Raw genomic sequence first — 20,873 nt, forward strand, 5'->3', positions numbered from 1 at the left:
GTTTTCCTGTACAACTAGCTAGATAGTTGGACCGGCGAGCCCAAGGGCATAGCGGTGTAGGAATAATAAATATTTATGCTGCCATGATCAACAGTGGGCGCATTGGGCGTGTGCATGTGGCGCCCCCAAAGAGGTTATTGTATGAATGTTGACTGTACGTGTACCTAGTATGATTCTTCGATTACTTTTAAAACTTCCTTGCTTGATCGCAATTGAGACAATGTCCGGGAAAATTTGTCAAGGAGTATTACCAAAAGGAGGGTGTTCGCCCTGGCGTGCTTAACCCTTAGATTGGTTAAGTTCCAGTTTCGACCCCCAATATCTGTCCTGGTGTTGTTATTTAGTAACCCGGAACAACTACAGCTTATGGTTTCAGAATGGCAGAAGACCACGATCTGAAATGGCACGATGGTTACGGGCACTTGTCTTCGGCTTAGCTTTGGGAACTGAGCAGGAGATGACCGTTTTGTAACGAGGCGTGGGATTCAGGCGGATCAAGAGACAAGACATGTTGCAGCCATTCCACATCCACCACACTGCCACAACGGGAAAGTGTGGCACATCAACAAACACTGTTTCCAAGCCATGCTAAGGTGCCTTAGGACTTGGAGGCGGTCTGGTTGGGCAGAACATGGGCTAAACGCGGGCCGAACGCAACTTCATCTCCGTCTTACTCTTTTAACTTCTCCACCAAACGTTCCATTTTGAGACTACTTGTAGGCAGCCACAAGGTTTCTACAGGCACCTATCCTTTGAATTACTAAATGCTCTGTTCAGCTCTTCTGCGTTATTCAGCCCTGAGTTTCATACGTTCCTTCTTTTTGTCCAGCCACCTTGAATGGCAGCCTCGGGAGACATGAAGCCTTCACACTTCATTGTTCATGTATTCGTCAACCATGATCCCCTGGTCGCTCAAGTTCTGCTTCCCGACCTCTTCCTCGACTTCCCAGATTCCTCGTGGAAGCTTCCGCCATTGATTGAGCCGCCTCCACCCCCGCGAGAGAAGCCGGAATACAAATCCTTACCCAAGGAGGAGAGGGTGAACCCCAGAGAAGGGTTGGGCCGCTACGTCTTCTCCGAACCATTGGCGTGCGGTGTGACTCTTCTTCAGTTAGTCAAGAAGGTGGAACAGGAGTTTGCCATCCCCAAGAAATACCAAGGACAGTTCACCATCTTCCCGCAGAATCAAGACTACGAGACCAGCCAAGGCCCCTTGTGGGACAACCGCCCACTGCCTTGGAGCACGACCCTGGCCGAAGTACACCAATTCAACCTCGACACCCTTAACCCTGGCGACAACGGAGCCACCGCGAAGATCACTGCCATCAAACCGAACGTGCCTGTCTTGCATCTGGTGCTCGAAACCAAAGCAGCGGCGCTTCAGCGTATCGTCGGCACCACATTCCTACAGGAGGAGGTCAGAACGCCCTACTGCCAGCTTGTTAGCTACTGGAATCGCCTGGACAGTTTCTGGCACCGTTTTGGCACGCGCTGGCAGTCCGGCTCGCAATTGGAATCCAACCTTGGCCTTTGGCGATGCGCCACGTTCGCTCATGCGTACCTGGCGAGGCAGCAAGAGGAGGGCCTACTATGGCCCGGCGATGACGAACTGAGAAGTAGTGTGCAAAGGGCAGAGGAGCTTCGAGAAAAGCAACGGCAGAGCGACATTTCCGATCAAGCCCACTGGGACTTAACGCACGAATTTTTGAACCTTCTCCTGAGGATCAGGCAGATTGAGAGAAACAAGGCTGGCGGACTCGATCAGTTGCGAGACATCTCGGTCTTTGTGACGCAGTGGGAGGACTGGGTTACGAACCAGGATTTTCAGAATTTCGCAATCCGCCGTTTGAAGCCGGACGAAATTGAGTCTAAAGTGGCGTCTATCATTCGTCAGGCGAGGCGGGTTGTTGATGAATGGAGACCATCCGAAGGCAGGCAGCAGCTTCACGCATCCATTAAGGAGGAGTATTATGCCGCGCGGCCGTGGTTGACTGAGGAGGATAGAGCAAGCGATGAAAGATACAGGCTCGATGAGCTCAAGCATGCCGCTTGGCTCCCGAATCCCATCATCTGGGGGGCTGGGAACACATCTACTGACAGCCCTGTCGTTTCATCTCCTTATATTCAGGTGCACAGCATGCGTCGCTCGGACGGGACCCTCCCCCCGGACTCGTTAACTTCCAGTTTCACGGTCAGCTCCGGTTCCCTCCTCTGGGGTCAGATGATCGGTCTATACTCCACCATGTCCCACTCGGACTTCACTCAGAACGCAGATGCCATACCCCAGGAGCTACAAGGCGGCACTATCCTGCAGCATCGCTTCAGCTACAGGTCTGCGGCTCGGCATGGCCAGTGGAAGGTTCGGCCATACGACGAGAAAGTGAGAATTGGGAGATTTCTGCCAGATCCCGATGGGCCAGGATACCTCGCGGGTTGGATTTTGCATCACGAGGATGTCGATCCCGGGGAAGTGCTGAAGAGAGTGCGAGCGCTGGATGGGACAGGACCGGGGGCGGTGAGCAACAGAAACCGCCACACCGACAAGGTCAGACCCCCTTTTTCTTTTGTCTCTCAAGGCTATGGACGTGACCTGACACCTTACAGGACGTATTGTACGTTGGGCGGTACGACTGGTCCTACCATTCCATGCGCGACTTGGAGCCCGAGTTCCAGCAGTGGGCGGAACCAGCGATCGGACCCGTTCCAGACACCCAGGACCCGTACAACATTACCAAATGCAATGTGCGCAAGGGTGGCTACATGATTGCCATGGACGAAGCGGACTTCGATCTGGACTTTGCGGCGGCCTACAAAAGGGACTGTGACAGACCTTTGTCCCAGAACCCTGGTGAGGCGAACCGCGCGGCAACTCCTATCGAGAAGGTGTTCCGCAAGGATGGGCGGAACTTTGGCACCTTCCTGAGCATGATGTACAGCGGTGAGGACTATGGTGAGTGGCCGTCCCTGAATGACTGGAGCCTCATTACATTCAGATTTGAAGGTATTTACTAATGCTGGTGCGTCATTAGCCTGGCTGGTATTTTCAGGAGAGAAGCACGCCCACCACGGCGTCGATGAGCTTGTGGCGCTCGTCTACTCGAGTGGGACTGTGACAGAAATGTACCACACCCTGGAAGGCGACTTGTCTTCCTTGTGATCGAGGCTGATGCAAAGCGATCCGATCTCCTTGGGACGGTCCATATTGTGGATATGGGAGCGGGGATGGTGGCTTCAGTTTGTCGGATGCGTGCATAACCGTACTCTACTGTTGCAATCCCAGTCGGCAGTTTGCGGAGGAGACAGTCTTGTTTGGTGTCTGAAAGACCCAAGGTTGTGGGGCAGCCGCCCCCGAGTTCAGGGGGGTTGGCGTACGAAGCTTAATATCCAGGCATCTCAACCAGTCCGTTAACGAGACGAATAAATGGCACTTTGGTGATTGACACTTGTCCTCGGTCTCAGTAGCTTTGGGGACTGAACAGAAGACTATCTGCCCGCCTATCATTTTGAGTACGAGCAAGTTGGGAAAAAGGCAAGGAAGCATCGAAGGCGTACCAAGCACCTCTGATAGATGCTGATAGAACAAGCTGGTTCCACAGATAAACAGAAGCAGGGTGTAGCTGTATCAGAGAGTGTCCGATGGTCAATTGGTAGGGCGTGTACCAAGCTAATAAGAAAAAGAAACTAACCCGATTAACGCGGTAACAGGACCTATTGAGATTTCATCAGTTTGCAATAGAGTACCCCAGTTCCACCAAAAGAGCTAAGCAGGTCCCACCACTTGGTGACCATCTATGGTCATCCTCAATGAGTCAGGCCGCCATTTTCAAGCCTGCGAACGGATCAAGCCATGGTCCAGTCTACGCCTCCTTGATGGGCGCTCCCCATCTTCCACCATCTCCGTGATATCTGCATGCTCGGGCAGGGGTTCGACAAGCCCCGAGAAGTCCAGTTCCTCGTACACACCATAGTGATCTGTAAGGGAGGAGCTCAGCGAGTCTTGGAAGTCTGCATCCTCAGCTAGGAGATGTCGGAAGGCTAAAGGAAATTCGATGTGTGCGGTACGAGAAAATATTTCCGCCATCTTCTCCCGTGCAACGTCGGGGAATTGATATGAAGTGGCCATATAAACATCAAAGTCCGCTTTGTCCTGTCCCTCTAGCAGCCATGCCAGCTTGGATTTGACCATCTCCTCTGTAATCTTCCCCTGGCCTAGGCTCCCACGCAACCAGTCTGGCGCTTTGCTTCTCAGCATGCAGTGGGCGATGTGGATAGGTATGACGGCTAGGAAGTAGTCGATAACGAGTTTAGCCGTGGTCCTCTTGAGGGTTTCGTCGTCTACTGGAGTAGAGCCTGCCATCCACCGAGTGACGATATCGGGGAGGTCTCCCCAGTGTCGGAGAGGATGAATGAAATCCTTGAGGGAGGACAAGAAGTGGTTCCATAGGATCCTGTCAAGGGCTTGAGGCAGCCTAGGTAGCGCGCTGCGAACTTCAGGAGGGATGAAATCCAAGTCTCCAAGCCCCGGGAAGTTAATGAGACCAGTCTTGGCCGAGTACGTGGCATCTGCGAGAGTGAAGCCATGCTCAAGACCCCACTTGGTGCGGGCGGTGTTCTGTTGCCTCCACCAATTGACGCAGACAGGCCCCCAGAGGGCGTAGCTTGGGAGCTGTAAGAGTCCGGGGGGCAAAGGACCGGAAGTTCCACAGAAGTCGGGAGGAGCGATCGAGTAGCCATGGCCGGTGGCAAGCAAATGCTGAGAATCCATTCCCTCGTCCTCAGCATGGGTACCGGTATCCTGATCACGGCTGATGGTCGGCATCTGACTGCTAGGGCCTGCCGCTTCACCTAAACGGGCATTACTAACCATGCTGTTCGTATTCAATTGAGTGAGCCGCTCAGCGAAGTTAGAGAAAACGCCTTCAGGTAGAACTCGCTCCTTGAAAATAGATCTGGTCGGTCCCCGGATAGCCCAGCACACCCCTCCACCTGAGATATAGGCCTTCATGTAGGTCAATAAGGCTGTGACATCCTGAGTGGTCTCGCCAACTCCCTTGAACTGAACCGGTCCGAGAATTGGAGATCGCGTTTTGAAGCGCTCACATTCATGACGATCCAGGATGCATTGATTCCAAGCTGAAATGGAAGTCAATTCATTGGGGTTCCAACGTAGAGACTGGGTGTTCTCAGTCAAGTTGAGCTTCTTTGCCAAAGGGGACGGGATCCAAGAGGAAGGGATCTAGATCTCTCTGGATAGGTCGCTCACATCTCTCTCGGTGTGGGGCCGCTTCTGCGTCCCGCTGGGCTTAATGGGAGAGTCATTCCATAGTGGAATGTGCGACCAGAAAAGAGAGCGCCAGTCCGGCTGGTTGGTTGTGGCCAAGTTAGCCTCCGTTCGGGGGAGAAACCCCTGCTTGGGAACCAAAACGGCAAAATCGGGCATCGTCGAGCCCCGAAAGAAACAGGGAAGGGCATAGCCGAAAGGGGACACAGCCAGAGGGGTCAGAACCAGGATAAGCTCCTCCTCTACTGGGTTAGGGGGCACAAAATCCGAGGCCACCCTAGCCGGCGATGCCTCACCCCGCAAGACCTTCTCTGTGAATCTGAAGGGGTGGCAATAGTAGACCAGCTCGTGGATCTGGTGGAACGCTTCGTAGAGATGGGCACATCTCAGCCAGTCTGTGAGAGAAACGAAGGGGACAGGCGCCTCGTCCCCATCCATGTCGTCCTCTAGTCGCAGGGTTGACGACGATGCGATGTAGATCCATTGAAGGACCTTCTGGATGGCAACCTGCATATAGAGTAGATCCTGGGGATGTTCTACCATCCACAGACCGAGAAGGTCCATGGCCCGTTTAGGGACGTCGTCCTCGGCGATTCGGAAGATAGGGAGTGAGTATTGGACGCCTCTGATCGAGTCGCAGATATTGTCAGGATGGGTCTTCTTCTTGGAGGCATATCCAGTGTGGCTTGGCATGCCCAGTGGGAGGCCTTGGATCAGCCTCTGGGAAAGTTCCTCCCCCTCAGCTGCCATTACAACCACTTCGTCGGGCGATAGTTGTTCCCCTTCGTTCCCAGTCAAGATGCCGATGAAGAGATCGGATGTGGTTTGGCGTAAGACATTGACTGTGGGAACGGGGTCATAAACGGACCTCGAATCGTCCGCACTAAACAACTTGAGGGCTGCCCTGGTCCCGGTTGGCGATGGATCTTTCTTCGCCATAACAGGGGCTAGCGACAACCGATTGATGCCGACGTAGATTGCCTTGGTGTCCTTCAGGTCCTGCACTATAGACGAGTCGGGCTTCACGTGGTATCGGTAACCGCCCAGATACTGAAGGGTGAGGAGTGAGAACGTGAACTTGGGCGAAAAGTCAACCCCGAACTTCGCGACTGGGTCTTCATCCGCCTGTGTTGATTGGGATGAAGAGCTGGCCATACTGAATCTTCTGTACTCTCAATTGTCCCGGAAATGGAAGGAGTTGCGAAAAAGGTAAAGTCGGTTGTCGTGCCAGGCAAAAAGGGTAGTTCAGAGTTCAAAAATACCTCGTAAAAATTGTGTGATTTAGTTCGAAAGTACCTAGGTAGTTGATCGGATCGGTGGCCAGTGGAGAGAGGAAAGACGGGTTTGAACAGGGAAAAAGATTTTATCAGGAAGGTACCAGCAATCGGTTCAAACCCAATTCCAGAATGATAAAGGAGGCACATATTTTTTCTTGCCTCAGGCTGCCCGTACCTCAGGCACGTCCTCGTTTCTCCGGAGTCCGGCGCGAAGCAGAGGTCAGTCTGTTTAACGCCAGGCGCAGCATCTTTGCCAGATCAGGCTTCACTGTCGAGGAACCCCCAAGACCCAAATGTCAGAAAGGGGTATCGGATTTCTTCATCAAGTCCTGGATAACACGGTTGACAGTCTCGGCCTTGCCCACAGAGTAATGGGACTAGGTTATACCTTCCCGTCATATTGTAACGCTTCTCTGTCCAAGGGAGGGATGTTATATGGAAATTTGGTGCTTCCAGCCTCTACACTACCCTTCGGCGTAACATGACAACGCCCCCGAAAACCTCGGGCCATGAAGGATCATAGATCATATACCGACCGCCTCCAACCGAAACCCAAACTCCATCTCCTGCACCGGCACCACCAAATCCTCCCTCACCCCCGGCCCACACGCCGCCGTGCCCACCCCCGCCACCCTCCCATCCAGCCTCAACAACGTGGCCTCCTCCTCCACCAAATCACACGGATGCCTCGCCGCCTTCACCACCCGATCCGCCACGTTCCCCACCCGAAAACTAAACCCCCCCTCCTCCCCCTCCACCCCGCCCCCCTCCCCCACCTGCCACACCCCCTCCCTCACCACCCTAATCCCCACCCCAAGCCCCCCATCAGCCCCCTTTTGACAAACATCCACCCACCGCGTCCCCATCCGATTGCCCCCCTCCTGCGGCACCTCGTACCCGGCGCCCAGCTGCATCTCGCGCACCCCGAGCGGGCCCCACTCCCCCCTGCGCTGTGCGGCGCGCTTGTCGGGGTAGGACTCGCCCGGCCCGAGCCCGTTCCACAGCGCGTCGGTGAAGGTGGCGGGGAGGTGGAGGTTGAGGCCGGCGCGCGGGATGTGCGTGGGGGGGTGGGCGCCGGAGGGGAGGAGGTGGGTGTGGATGGATAGGGTGGGGGTGGGGGCGCTGGTTTTGGGTCGGGGGGGGAGGGTGTCGGAGGTGGGGTGGATGGGGGCGGGGTGGATGGTGTAGGTGGTGGTGGCGAGGATGCCCCAGTCGAGGACGGGGGGTGTGTGAAAGGTGGTGAAGGTGATGGTGAGGGAGGGGGTGGTGGCGGTGGGCGGGGTGATGGTGGTGCTGCGGAGTTGGGTGGTGAGGGCGTCGACGCCGAAGCGTTGCCAGTAGGGGAGGGTGGAGTAGATGTCGTTGTCGGTGGGGGGGCGCCAGAAGGAGGGGGTGACGGCGGCGCCGGTGGTGGGGTCGGGGGAGAGGAGAGTGGTGCCGTTGGAGGTCCAGTGTGTCAGGTGGCCGAACGCTTGGTCGAAGATGAAGGTGAAGCTGTCGCCGGTGACGGTGATGGTGCTGGGGGTGGTTTCGATGTCGAGCTGCCGCGTTGGGTTGGGGGTTGTGGGCAGGCTGCGGGGCTCGATGGCTTGCACTCGAAATTGGGACCAGGCTATCTCGTGGCCGGCGCTGGCCCAGGGCGTCTCGGTCTTGAGCTTGAAGAACACCGTCAGGTACATCTCAGCGCCGGGTGGACACTGGTAGCGCTGTACTGCGCTGGGGAGGAGGACCCTTGCGCTCGACCCTGGCTTGATCGCTGGCAATTTTAGCGGGCCGGCGGCCAGCGGAGTTGTGCTACACTCGTGTTAGTGGTTTCTCTCCGGTACGGGTCAGGGTACTCACATCTCCCCGAAGTGCTCCAGCGTGTAAACGGGAGCGAGGTGGTCGAGTCCGACAAACTGGTACAGGTTTGAGATGACAAGCTCGGTACCCTCGCGCACCACCTTGACTGGTTCGATGACCTTCTTGAGCTCGATCAAACCAGGGGTTGGTTCGTGGGTGCTGTGTAGCAAGCCGTCCATGACGAATGTGCTATCGTTGGGCACATCCCCAAAGTCGCCACCGTAGGCGTAGTAAGACTTGCCATCGGGGTCCTCCTTCCACAGGCCGTGGTTTGCCCACTCCCAAATGAAACCTCCTTGCAGCCGGGGGTAGGTGCGGAAGGCCTCCTCATAGTCTTCCAGCCACCCCGGTCCGTTCCCCATGGCGTGCGCGTACTCGCAGAGGACCACGGGTTTGTCAAAGGTCCCGTCAGGCTTGACGCCCTCGGTCGTGGCATGCTTGATCAGCGTGTCGACGGACGGATACATGTACGAATACATGTCGGCGGTCTCGGCATCGGCATCGCCTTCGTAGTGCACCAAGCGTCCGGGGTCAACCTTCTTGGCGTACTCGTACATGGCCTTGTGGTTCTGGCCGTAAAAGGCCTCGTTGCCGAGGGACCAGATGATGATGGAGGGGTGGTTCTTGTCGCGTTGCACCATTTGTTCCATGCGATCGACATAGGCGGCCTGCCACGATGGATTGTCGCTCGTATACTTTGCGGCCTTGGGGAACGTAAGCTTCTTGCGCTCTCCGTAGTCCATCGCCTCGGGGATATTCTGGGGCCGCGCGACGGCGTCGTAGAATCCGTGGCACTCGAGATCTGCCTCGTCCATCACCCACAGGCCGAGCTCGTCGGCAATGTCAAACAGCCTCGGGTCGCTGGGGTAGTGGCTGCAACGGAGGGCGTTGATGTTGTGCGTCTTCATGAGGAGCAGGTCTTTCCGGATGAAGTCCAGGGGGACAGCCCGGCCGAGGCGAGGATGGTGGTCGTGTCTGTTGACGCCGTGAAGCTGGATGGGTTGGCCGTTGACGCACATCAGGCCGTTCTTCAGCTCGACTTTGCGGAATCCTACTCTCTGAATCACCGTATACGTCTTGGAGGGTGTCTTGATGGACAACTCGACCGAGTAGAGATACGGCGTCTCAGCGGTCCACTTGGCCGGGTCTTTGACGGGGATGCTCAGATGGATCTTGCCGTCCCCGCTCACATCCTGTTCCGCATCGGCAAGCGTGTCGCCTCCGTTTTGGGGAAGTTCCCGAACGGTCACGGCGACTGTGGCGGCTGTCGAGGTGACAACATCGATGTCAGCGTCCAGCGTTGCGTTTTTGTATTCGCCGTCCAGGTCAGTACGGAGAAACCAGTCCTCAATCCGAGTGTCTGACGGCATGGATATCAAGTGCACGTCGCGATAGATGCCTAGTCAAGGTATTATTAACAACCCCTGGCCGACAAAGGCGGCTCTTAGAAAAACGAACCGGAAAGCCACCATTGGTCCTGGTCCTCGATGTAGGAGCCGTCAGACCACTGGTACACCCTCACAACAACCTCGTTGGGGTGGTCTTTGGTCACGCCAAAATCGGTCACATCAAATTCGTGAGGGTTTCTGGATCCTTGGGCATAGCCAACCAAGACTCCATTGACCCAGACGTGAAAGGCGCTGTCGACGCCATCGAAGCGCAGCCGAAGCTGGGAATGGTCGTCCCAGTCGGACGGGACGTGGAAGGTTCGCCGGTAGGTGCCGGTCGGGTTGTCGGTGGGGACATGGGGAGGGCAGACGGGAATGGGGAACTGGACGTTCGTGTAGTGAGGGATGCCGTGGCCCTGCAACTGCCAGTGACCGGGGACCTGGATGGTGGTCCACTGCTCGTCAGGGGAAGATGTCGGTTCCGGGGCTTTCAGTGGAGTCGAAGCGTAGTGGAAATCCCAGCGGCCGTTGAGGGCGAGGGCTGTCTCGGGGATGTAGTAGGACCGCGGGGGCAGCGTGTTTCGTCGAAAAACGGCCTCGTTGGTGTAATCCGGAGTGCCCCTCTTCTCCTCCGTGGTGATGCCGTTGGAGGTTCTCATCTTGGCTGAGTCTTTGTTGGCAGAGTTGAGTTTAAAGCAATCAGTGGACAAAGAGTGAGGGCCAGCTGCTCATCACTCCTTCAATCTCGTCTCGTTTAATGTTCTGGTGCAAATAAAATACACCTGATTTTCCATTATGAGTCCGAGTCATCGGAGGTGTTCTCGGCGGCTCTAACGGCAACATTGAACCAACACGGGGCCGATGACCGGCCCCGTTTCGGTTGTTAGATGCGGGGGGAGGGGACGGTGAGGGGGAAGCAAGTCTGGCCGGCAATGGCGCATCGTGCAGGGACCCCTCACGATGCTTGGATGCTTAGGATTGTGGAGATGGTCGAACTGGGCGCTGTATAGTGGTATTAGTGGATCTAACCTCTGGAATTCTGCATCCTGAACGGCACCTAAACGCGGTATCCAATCACACTATGGCACTCCGATAACATCCCCCAATATCCCGCCAATCGGTTGCCACGTCAAAATGAAGCTGCAGTGTTGAGTGACCTTGATCCCGTGGCATTCTTCGGTCCTACTTTAAAATCCACCCCAAGCTGATTACCTCAAAAGATGTGAACTGTCTTGCTTGTAAGTATCTTCCACGACATTGAACTGTGTTGGACTATTGGTACCTACCTTAACATTGAAGCAGGGGGCACCTCTCTGACTCTCCGTGTACGCCCGTATTAGCATGACAACAACCATTGGTGACTTCAAAGTCATGGCAGGGCAAATTCACCATGTCCATACAAAGCTTAAGAGCTATATGTTTAGGTTTCCTGAACGCAATCTCGGGCAAGCAAGAACCGAGCATCGCCCCCAACCATGAAACCTTCGCGTGACATCAACCACTCACACCGGGTGACACAGACCATCCCCAAATGCCGCCCCAATCAAGATACACAACGGTGATCGTTTGGTCCCCCCATACAGGCAATATCTCCCGATCGCACACTGGTCCAGAAAAGGAAGGTCTGTAGTTGCCAACCACTCCCCGAACCCGTACCACGGCGCGGGGAACCAAATGCAAACACAATACGCCGAAGCGAGACATTCCATCATGGGTCACCATGGCGAGAAGAATCTGGGCCCTGCAGTTCTTGCATGTGGCATTTGGCCGAGGAGTAAACATCCGGGCTACTAATAATACTCCGACCCGGGGCTGAAAGCTCGAAGTTGAAGCTATCCACAGCTCTCCCTTTTCTGCGCCGACGCCGAGATGGATTCCAACCAGGAGAAGGAGACCGCGGCCGGGGTCGAACACGCCGATCATGCACTCGACAAACACGACGTGACCGTTCAGCTTGCCCACGATGCCGACGACGCCGTATACTCGCCGTGGTCGCTGCCGATGCTTCGCCTCTATTTCGTCTTGTCGATAAGCTATCTCTGCGGCTGCCTCAACGGCTACGACGGTAGTTTGATGGGTGGCCTTAATGGAATGACGAGTTACCAACGTTATTTTGACATGTAAGGGCTCGTAAGAACAAAATCAAAAGAGAGTCCCGGCGCTTGCTGACGAGGCGGTGCGCAGGACCACAGCAGGGTCCGCCACGGGGCTGGTCTTCGCCATGTACAACATCGGCTCGGTGGCTGCCGTCTTCTTCACGGGGCCGGTCAACGACTACTTTGGCCGACGATGGGGAATGTTTGTCGGCGCCTTGATTGTGATCATCGGGACATGCGTCCAGGCGCCGAGCACCACCAAAGGACAATTTCTGGGCGGCCGGTTCGTGCTCGGCTTCGGGGTCAGCTTCTGCTGCGTCTCGGCGCCGTGCTACGTCTCAGAGATGGCTCACCCCAAGTGGCGTGGCACCCTGACCGGACTGTACAACACGACCTGGTACATTGGCTCTATTGTCGCATCTTGGGTTGTTTACGGGTGCGCCTTCATTGACAACCTGGACGCCTGGCGCATCCCCATCTGGTGCCAGATGGTAACCTCTGGCATCGTCTGTCTGGGGGTTCTGTGGTTACCCGAGAGCCCACGGTGGCTCATGGCCCAAGACCGGCACGAGGAAGCCGCCAAAGTCCTGGCCACATACCACGGCGAAGGCCGGGCCGACCACCCGATGGTTCAGCTCCAGATGCGCGAGATGATGAACCAGATCTCCACCGAGGCCTCCGACAAGAAGTGGTACGACTACCACGAGCTCTGGAACACCCACTCGGCACGCCGGCGCCTCATCTGCGTCATCGGCATGGCCGTGTTCGGCCAGATCAGCGGCAACAGCCTCTCCTCCTACTACATGGTCACCATGCTCCAATCCGCCGGCATCACCGAACAACACAAAGTCCTCGCCCTCAACGGGATCAACCCGGCGCTCTCCTTTCTCGGCGCGATCCTCGGCGCGCGCATGACCGACGTGGTCGGGCGCCGCCCCTTGCTGCTCTACACGATCGTGTTCGCGTCGGTGTGCTTCGCCATCATCACGGGCACCAGCAAGATGGCGACCGACGACCCGACCCAGGTGGCGGCGGCCAACACGACCATCGCCTTCATCTTCATCTTCGGCATCGTGTTCTCGTTTGGCTGGACCCCGCTGCAGAGCATGTACATCGCCGAGACCCTGCCCACGGCCACCCGCGCCAAGGGCACGGCTGTTGGCAACTTTTCGTCTTCGGTCGCTTCTACTATCTTACAGTACGCGTCAGGCCCGGCGTTTGAGAAGATTGGGTACTACTTTTACTTGGTCTTCGTCTTTTGGGACCTGCTGGAGGGTGTCTTTATGTATTATTACTTCCCTGAGACCAAGGATCGAACGCTCGAAGAGCTTCAAGAAGTCTTTGAGGCGCCGAATCCCGTCAAGAAGAGTCTGGAGAAGAGGAGCGCGCTGACAGTTCTGAATACCGTGAGGGCGGAGGATGAGAAGCTGGCTGATGAAGCTTGATGTGAGGGTGGGGCACCTCACCCCAGGTGACCGTTCCACACCTGCAGTGGGTTAGCTTCATCGCAGCCTTGAATACAAGCAGACAGCGTTCACCGTTTCACTTGTAAAGTCCTGAGCTGAAGTAAAGATCCTGTCTATGAACCATCTATTGCCACGTCTAAATCACATCGTTCCCTGGGTATCCTGTTCTACCTTGATCAAGCACCATAGCATATGCACAAGGCCGCCCACATCCCTTTCCAATGTTGCACCGCAACAGGAACCCTCCAGCAACAGCTGTCGAATAAAAATAATAAACATCTCTCCAGCCGTCCAGGCCTGTATCCTAGAGCTCATCAATCATCAACTCCCACCCTCTCTCAACACTGTCTCCCGCATCTAGTCCCGGTCCGCCCCGCCCGACGCGTTGACACCGTCACCCAAGCCAGCATCCGCACCGCGCTCGTTGATGACCGCGTCGTTGCTGGTGTTGGACGAACCGCCGCTGATCGCCGGCTTCTCCTCGGCGTCGCGACCGTCACGGCCGCCGCCCTCCGCCGACGTCCTGTCGATGAGGCCGTACTGCTTGGCGTACTCCTGGATCTCGCCGGGCTGCAGGTTCGGCAGCTCCTTGGCGGCCTTGACGTACGAGATGTTCTCGACGTGGCCCTTGGCAAAGATGATGTCAATCTCCTCGAGCGAGCGGCGGGCCGTCTCGGGGTAGAAGAAGTAGATGACGGGGATGAAGCAGGCGTTGACCGAGGCGAAGAAGAGGTAGGTGCCCCAGCCGATGTTGCGGACCATGATGGGCGTGACCATGACGATGAGGAAGTTGAACATCCAGTTGACGCACGTGCTGACGGCGTTGGCCTTTCCGCGCGTCTTGACCGGGTTCACCTCGGCCGGGTAGAGCCACGGCAGCGGCAGCCAGGTGGCGCCGAAGAAGGCAATGTAGGTGAAGAGGCCGACGGCGGCACCGCGGGCCGTCATGGTGTTGTCGGGGATCAGGCAGGCAAAGGTGATGACCATGCTGAGGCACTGTCCGATAGAGCCGATCAAAAACAGGCGTCTCCGACCGACGCGCTCGATGAGGAACCACGAGGTCGTGGCGAAGATGGAGTAGACGATCATGTTGACACCGCCCAGGAGCAGACTCATGTTGTGGTCCTCGCCGATGGACTCCTCGAACAGAATGGGGAAGTAGTAGATGACAGCGTTGCAGCCACCGATCTGCTGCATAAACTGGGCACTGGAACCCAGGAGCATACGCCGGAAGTGCTGCGTCTTGCCGCCAGTGAACAAAGCCTTGACCGGGGTGCTCTTTTGGCCGAACCCGCCGGCGGCGCGAAGGGAGTCCATGATGAGGTTGCGTTCGAGGAGAGTCTCTTCGCTGGCCAACTCGTAGCCGCGAATGGCCGCAATGACCCGGTCGGCATCTTCGATACGCTGGTGGCTCAACAGCCATCTGGGCGACTCCGGCAGGAAGAACATGGGGACAATGATGAAGATGGCGAAGATGACCTGGAAGGCAATGGGGAAGCGCCAGACGAGGTCATCGGGACCATAGGAAGCTCCGTAGTCGATCCAGTAAGCGATCAGAGTACCGAAGGCGATGATACCACCCTCAATGCAGATCAGCAACCCTCTGTTGGATGTTTTGCTGCACTCGGCTGTTCCATGTCAGTGCCTGGATTTCGCAAACGTCGTCCGTTCTGGCTCACCTTGATAGGTTGGAATCGTTGACGTGTTGATGCCGTTTCCGACACCCATAACCACGCGGCCCACGATCAATTGGGCAAGGGGTTGTGCCCAGTGCATGGCAGTAATCTGGATGATCACGCCCAACAACATAATGAAAGCACCCAGCATGATGGCCCTCCGTCTTCCGAGGAGGTCGCCCACGCCGAGAATAAACATGGCACCCGCCAAGCAGCCGATCTCGTAGATGGCGGTGACCAACCCCTGCATCGTGGGGTTGTCGTCGGTCTCTTTGAACATCTGGTTGAAGGCCGGGGCGGTAATGATACCGCTCATGACACTGGCGGATTATTGTCAGTGGGAGCTGTCGGAACACGACGGCGAGAGCACTCACCCTTGGTCATATCCGAAGAGAAGGAAGCCCGTTGTCGCAACAGTCGAGACTGCTAGCGAGAGGGGCCTGCCCGAGAGGCCCATAAACTTCGGAGGGGCCATTGTCGAAGACTTGGGGTTGTGGATGAATTAGGGGCAAAACGACAATCCGGGGCGAGTCGAGAGAGGGGGAGGATGCTTTCCTAAATAGCGAGACATGTGCAGGGACTTGGAGCCAAGATACAGATGGGGCAAGCGTCACACTCGGACGTCGGTCGCACTGCATGCAGCAAGCACACCGGCAATGTGGAACAGAAGGGAACGGCGTTGTGAACCAGTATCAGCCACCGTGGGGAAGATCTGGAAGAACTCTGGACGGCTCGACGACTAAGATGGTCCATATTCGCCCTACCCCTGGCCACCGACGCGTGGCCGAGGCAAAAGCCCGTGAGATTTCCCGTAGATTTCGGGCGAGGGTGACATGCATGTTCCTGGACCGTGAGAGAGGCGATCTTGTCTCGACGACCCTGTCGCAGAATGTGACAAATCCGGGCGTCAGGATTGTGATCATCGGCGACGCAAAGATGTCATCCCTGCCCACAGCAGCGAGAGACAGCTGTAATAGGCCATCATCAAAGACATGTCTTCCAACGTTGGACCCTCCTGCGGCCCGGTCTACTCCACCGAGCCGTGGACCATGAGGTCATCGCGTGGGTATCTCGAAAACCGCCAAGTCAACTTGGCTCCTCTCGGCATTTCTCAACCCGAAAGCTTGTGAGAAAGGCTTAAGTCTACCGTAGGTGTCGTCTCGAGTTGGCGAGGGAAGCAGCCATCGATTTTACGAGTGGCGCGGGCTTAACACGGATGGAACGTCGTTTTTCCCGCGGCATTTCCCGCGTACACATGCCGGATTGGCTCTCTTCGACAATCGGCGAGACCGTCACATGGATTTGCATCTGCAACCAGTTAAAGTCCTGCTCGTCTTAATCTGGCAGAAACCTCCGATGCAGTTGCATTCTGGAAAGGCAACAACATGCTTGGCGTGGAAAACATCGGAAAATGGCGTTGTTTTTTTGCCCACATGGTGGGACCCATGGCGTCACAGAGGATTTCGAATCCGGCACCAACCAGGGTAGTTCCTCGTCCGTAAACTTCAGACCCATCTTGAGCGTCGGGAGGGGTGACGATCGTTTCCCTGGCTGGGGCCTTTTATTTTTTATTTTTTTATTTTTGGCCCGAGTCGAAAGTCGGTCTGCAGGGAAAACAGTCGCTGTGGTTTTGAGCAATTCTCATATCTCGTTTTCGTTGTTAGCGTCGTACTCGAGTGTTTGTGAATCGAACTCATTGTGTCGCTTGCTGTCTCGAGGCTCTGTGGGCGTATCTGGGGAAGTGGCACGTTTTCGTGCCCCGTGATGAAACTCCCCAACCCACATCCCGCATGAAGCTGGTGGCACCTGCCCCAAACATTATTTTCCACACTCGGGGAAACCCCAATGCAGCGATGATGGGCAACCGCCCCTCACTCGATTTCACCCTCATTTTCGCAGTCTGGGGAACCCCAAAGACCCTGAAAAATTACACCCCTCTTTCCTCCACGTTTGTGCGTCTCCACGGGCCCACGGTATCAAGAACAAGAAAAAGCGGTCACCAATTTCCCCCGCTGCCCCAGGTTAGCCGAGAAGGAAGCACAACTTGTTCGGCAACATGGAGCTCAGGGAGGACGTTGCAACACCACGATCTCTTTCATTATCAGACTCTTTTTTTGTTCCCAACTTGGCCTGCACCACCAACACCGTCGATGCCGATCCTAAGAGCAGCTTCTTGGCTTGATCCTCACATGCAGCAATGTGTTCCCAGCCGCCAATAGTTTCTCCTCGTGCAGTGAGTAAACCCGTGGTTTACCCCCATCAAATGCGCCCAGACTTTGTGGCCTTGTTGAGAATGAGGTGTGGTTCAAGAAACACGGGAAACGCCGGCGCCTTGGCTGTGGCCGCTGGGCGGACAGGCCACCTCCCGATCTCACATTTGCGGCGTTCCGTTGATGTTAGCACAAACCCCCGCGGCCGTTGCATCACCGTGACCTCACCGTGACCTCACCGTCGGGCGGCCTCGGACCCGATGAGATAAGAGCCGCTCACCGTCCGCCGCACCGGTTCGGATCTCCCACGACGGCGACGGCGAAAGTTCGGTAACCGCAGCCAACCGCCCAGCCGCATCCCGGTAGTTGGCTTTAGTGCGCTGTGTGGATCGACATGCCAAGTCCGCTCGGCCCGTCTCCGGAAGCCGCCCCTGAATCCGCGTGGGGCCCGGCCTCACAAGCGTCGCCGTAGGGCCAACCAGCGCCGTCACCGAACGCAACTTTTGGATCACGCCGAAAATATTTGTCCTTGCTTTGCGTCCGGGGCGAACCTCTCCCACCCTCCAACAAGTGTCAGAATTTTCACGTTGTAACAGAAAAAATGACAAGCATTAACCGCTCCAACAACAGTTCGCCAGGAGTGGAAGTTGTGCCCCAACAAAACTCCACGCTCAGAGTTCATCCAGCAGGTTTTTCCGGCAATATTTGTTGATTGCCTTCTGTATCGGGTATGGCCGGGAGATTTCGGGGTTCAGTGACTCCTCTTAGACAGACGAAGGATGCTGAAGAACGCGGCCATGTTACCTGAAACAGCTCCACCAATATCAGCTCCAGCTGCCAGGCCTTCACAGGATTTGAGCCTTAGAATAGAACCGGCTGGGGAAAGGCGGCAAGTGAGGCAGCCTACGGAAGTCTTCATCTTCCTTGGAACGTGGGGCGCTGTCCAGGTGGGCGGAAGCACACTGACTCCCAAGCCGAGAATGTGTCTCATCTAATCATCCCAAGGACGGGCATCCGGTGCAGCGGATAGGTGGAAACCCTACTGCATTTCCTGACCATTTACGATGTATTTAACATGCTATCTATGTGGTACTTCTAGTACGGAAACATGGCCCAGGCCTCCGCCAGGCTTGGACGTTGAGATCCCACGGATTTGAGAAGTTGACACTACAGTTGAAAACCAGACTCTTTTGTTACCAGATACCTCCGTCTCATGCCTCCACGTCCAGGCCACTCGACTCCCGCGCCTTTTCCAGCGCAATGCGTGCCGCCCGCCACGCCGGACCCCAGCGCATGATAACCCAAAGCAGGGGCGCCAGCAGGAGGAACACTAACGCAATAAACGTGTACGCCCACCCGCTCGTCATAGCATCAATCATGGGAATAATCACAGCCGACGCGCCCGCCCCGAGCCAGCACCGCACTAGGTTGTTGGCCGCCGTCGCCGTCGCGGGCGCCTGCGGATACACATCCACCATCAGGACGCTGAGGACGGTAAAAAAGCCGTTCACCCCAAAACACGCAAAGAACAACAGCACCAACGGCCCGGCCACGCTAGCCCGATATGCCAGCAACCACCCATACACAATAAACGAAACACTCGCCAGCACCAGCATCGGCAGCGCCACCTCACAGCGCACACTCTCAATAGGAAAACTGCCCAGATCACGGTTCATCTGCTTGGCCTGCTGCTTGCTGAGGCCCAGGCGGCGCGCGTGCCGCGCAAAGTTCCAGTCGACCGCGTAGCCGACGGCGATGGCCGAGAGCGCGGCGCTGACGCCCCCCGGGATGAAGCACAGGCCGATGTGCAGGTCGTCGAAGCCGTAGAGTTGTTGGAACTGCGAGGGGATCGCGCTGACCATGGCCAGGTACCCCGCGAACATGAGCCCGTTGGCGAGGAGCACGATGCCGGCTTCCTTGTCGGCGCAGATGCGGAGCGTCATGATGGGGTTGACGAAGTTGTGGGTTTTGGGGGTGGTGGTTGGTTGGGCTGTGTTTGGTGCGGTGGTTCGTCTGTGGATGGTGGATGGTAGCAGGTCCCAGAGGGAAAGGTTCCAGCTGGGAGGGCTGATGGAGCCGTTGTCGACGACCGCGCGTGCGGTTTCTGGCAGGAACAGCGCGATGAGGATGACGACGACGCCCGCGCAAATGACGAGGAACCAGAAGATGGATCGCCAGCCCAGAAAGTCGCTGAGGACCCCGCCGAGAACGGCGCCCAGGGAGACTCCAACAACACCGCCTAGGGAAACGTACCCGATGTAGGCTCCGCGCTCTGCCGGGCTGGCTATGTCGGAGACGACGGCATTGCCGAGGGCAATCGTGCCGCTGCTACCGGAACTCTGAAGGCACCGGAGAACCATGAGGGCCGCGAACTGGTGCTGCAGGGCGAGACCGATGTTGGCCCCGATGTAGATGACGAAGCAGACGATGTACAACGGGCGCCGGCCGATGTTGTCCGACAACGAACCCGTAAAGGAGGGCGCAAGCCCTTGGAAGATCATGTACACGGTGATGGTCAGGTTGATGAGCGTCGTCGAGACGCGGTAGTCCTGAGCAAGGGTGTTGAGCGCCGGAAAGTAGATGTTGGCGCTGACAGGCGAGAAGAAGCTGGCGAGCGCCACCATGAAGACGATGAAGCGTTTCTCCCAAGCGTTGAACACGCTGTATGGGGTTTGGTTCTGAGTCTCGTCTCCATCGACCAGGACGCCGGGCTCGCGCTGTCTATCGCCCTGTTCGACGCCGGGAGGCCCAGGGGTGGGCTGACTTTGAGGTAGAGGGCTCGTGAGCTTTTCAACAAGCTCTGGTGAGTGTTGGGCAGTCCGACGTTCTAATGCCGGTGTTATCGAGACCGCTTTGTCACGCGCCAGTCGAGGCTCTTCGGCTGTGCTCCCGTTATTTTGATTATTTTCGACTTTCTTTTCCTCCATCTTCTCTCGTAATGGTTCACGACTCATTCGTTTGATGCAGGCTTCCTCAAGCATTCGACTTCTTTGATGACCTCGGATGTTAGTCTGGTGTTTGGGAAGAAATGAATTATTTCCGTTCCATTGTAAGAACTCCGCAACTTGTACCGGAGTTAACTATTAAAAACGGTTTATCCCCATCATTCCCGGCTCTTTCCGACCACGGCGTCCAGTGGAAGCCCTTGTTTTTATAATTACCCCATAACTTCATAGGCCCTTCGGACAATACCTAAGCAACAACAACCCGAGACAGAATAATACACTGTGTGGTTGGTTCCGGACATGGGTCTTCCGGTTGGTTTTGGCCGGGGGGGGGGGGGGGGGGCTGGTAACAAGAAGCGATAGCAATTGCCATATAAATGGGAAGGCGAAGTGTCCCATGATGTTGTGCTCTAGATGGACATCCAGGTCATGTTCCGCCCATGTTCTGCCCAGCCAGACCGTCTAGAAGTCCTAAACGGGCACTCTCTTTCTCTCAAACCCCGTAACTCCCGACCGATACCAGGATATAGCTTTCAGCATGGCTTAGAAACAGTATTTGTCGATATGCTACACTTACACTGGCTGGTGTCTTGGTGGAACATGAGGTTTCAGGTTCAGTTGGACCCTAAGGTATGTACCAGGTAGGCAGGGCGGGAGTTTTGGCGAACTAGCCTCTTATGGCCTTTGGTTAT

At 56.3% G+C, this 20,873-nt stretch overlaps 7 protein-coding genes across 7 annotated transcripts; 2 read left to right on the forward strand and 5 right to left on the reverse strand.

The window, feature by feature from the left end:
* The first annotated feature begins 689 nt into the window (after positions 1-689).
* F5144DRAFT_617331 (uncharacterized protein) lies at positions 690-3,440 on the forward strand. Its single transcript, XM_066791876.1, has 3 exons — positions 690-2,545; positions 2,605-2,950; positions 3,030-3,440. The coding sequence occupies exons 1-3, from the start codon at positions 839-841 to the stop codon at positions 3,155-3,157; spliced, it is 2,181 nt and encodes a 726-aa protein (XP_066648760.1). The 5' UTR covers positions 690-838; the 3' UTR covers positions 3,158-3,440.
* Positions 3,441-3,823: 383 nt separating this feature from the next.
* On the reverse strand, positions 3,824-4,887 carry F5144DRAFT_637300 (uncharacterized protein; the record flags this gene model as incomplete). Its single annotated transcript, XM_066792651.1, has 1 exon — positions 3,824-4,887. The coding sequence occupies exon 1, from the start codon at positions 4,865-4,867 to the stop codon at positions 3,824-3,826; it is 1,044 nt and encodes a 347-aa protein (XP_066648761.1). The 5' UTR covers positions 4,868-4,887.
* A 349-nt stretch (positions 4,888-5,236) lies between these two features.
* On the reverse strand, positions 5,237-6,436 carry F5144DRAFT_625494 (uncharacterized protein; the record flags this gene model as incomplete). The annotated part of the gene is made up of 1 exon (XM_066792227.1): positions 5,237-6,436. The coding sequence occupies one exon, from the start codon at positions 6,434-6,436 to the stop codon at positions 5,237-5,239; it is 1,200 nt and encodes a 399-aa protein (XP_066648762.1).
* A 280-nt stretch (positions 6,437-6,716) lies between these two features.
* Positions 6,717-10,784, reverse strand: F5144DRAFT_617332 (uncharacterized protein). The gene is made up of 4 exons (XM_066791877.1): positions 9,859-10,784; positions 8,401-9,799; positions 7,440-8,352; positions 6,717-7,304 (listed from the first exon to the last, which is right to left on the reverse strand). Exons 1-4 carry the CDS (start codon positions 10,445-10,447, stop codon positions 7,083-7,085), a joined length of 3,123 nt encoding a protein of 1,040 aa, XP_066648763.1. The 5' UTR covers positions 10,448-10,784; the 3' UTR covers positions 6,717-7,082.
* A 671-nt stretch (positions 10,785-11,455) lies between these two features.
* F5144DRAFT_47375 (general substrate transporter) lies at positions 11,456-13,423 on the forward strand. The gene is made up of 2 exons (XM_066785019.1): positions 11,456-11,908; positions 11,973-13,423. Exons 1-2 carry the CDS (start codon positions 11,658-11,660, stop codon positions 13,327-13,329), a joined length of 1,608 nt encoding a protein of 535 aa, XP_066648764.1. The 5' UTR covers positions 11,456-11,657; the 3' UTR covers positions 13,330-13,423.
* A 284-nt stretch (positions 13,424-13,707) lies between these two features.
* On the reverse strand, positions 13,708-15,501 carry F5144DRAFT_543515 (general substrate transporter; the record flags this gene model as incomplete). The annotated part of the gene is made up of 3 exons (XM_066787253.1): positions 13,708-14,978; positions 15,030-15,346; positions 15,401-15,501. 3 exons carry the CDS (start codon positions 15,499-15,501, stop codon positions 13,708-13,710), a joined length of 1,689 nt encoding a protein of 562 aa, XP_066648765.1.
* A 2,946-nt stretch (positions 15,502-18,447) lies between these two features.
* On the reverse strand, positions 18,448-20,163 carry F5144DRAFT_543516 (major facilitator superfamily domain-containing protein; the record flags this gene model as incomplete). The annotated part of the gene is made up of 1 exon (XM_066787254.1): positions 18,448-20,163. The coding sequence occupies one exon, from the start codon at positions 20,161-20,163 to the stop codon at positions 18,448-18,450; it is 1,716 nt and encodes a 571-aa protein (XP_066648766.1).
* Between the last annotated feature and the right edge of the window lie 710 nt (positions 20,164-20,873).

The sequence above is a fragment of the Chaetomium tenue genome (assembly GCF_020726465.1).
Source record: "Chaetomium tenue strain MPI-SDFR-AT-0079 chromosome Unknown F5144scaffold_1, whole genome shotgun sequence".
NCBI classification, from domain to species: Eukaryota; Fungi; Ascomycota; class Sordariomycetes; order Sordariales; family Chaetomiaceae; genus Chaetomium; species Chaetomium tenue.

What these genes read in the sequence shown, in the direction of transcription:
- F5144DRAFT_617331 (XM_066791876.1), top strand. Translation starts at nt 839, where the DNA reads ATGGCAGCCTCGGGAGACATGAAGCCTTCACACTTCATTGTTCATGTA. An exon ending in GAAACCGCCACACCGACAAG is followed by an intron (nt 2,546 to 2,604) that starts GTCAGACCCCCT and finishes GACACCTTACAG; the next exon opens with GACGTATTGTACGTTGGGCG. An exon ending in GTACAGCGGTGAGGACTATG is followed by an intron (nt 2,951 to 3,029) that starts GTGAGTGGCCGT and finishes GTGCGTCATTAG; the next exon opens with CCTGGCTGGTATTTTCAGGA.
- F5144DRAFT_617332 (XM_066791877.1), bottom strand. Translation starts at nt 10,447, where the DNA reads ATGAGAACCTCCAACGGCATCACCACGGAGGAGAAGAGGGGCACTCCG. An exon ending in CTGGAGCACTTCGGGGAGAT is followed by an intron (nt 8,353 to 8,400) that starts GTGAGTACCCTG and finishes ACACGAGTGTAG; the next exon opens with CACAACTCCGCTGGCCGCCG. An exon ending in CCGGGTACGAGGTGCCGCAG is followed by an intron (nt 7,305 to 7,439) that starts GAGGGGGGCAAT and finishes GTGGAGGGGGAG; the next exon opens with GAGGGGGGGTTTAGTTTTCG.
- F5144DRAFT_47375 (XM_066785019.1), top strand. Translation starts at nt 11,658, where the DNA reads ATGGATTCCAACCAGGAGAAGGAGACCGCGGCCGGGGTCGAACACGCC. An exon ending in TACCAACGTTATTTTGACAT is followed by an intron (nt 11,909 to 11,972) that starts GTAAGGGCTCGT and finishes GGCGGTGCGCAG; the next exon opens with GACCACAGCAGGGTCCGCCA.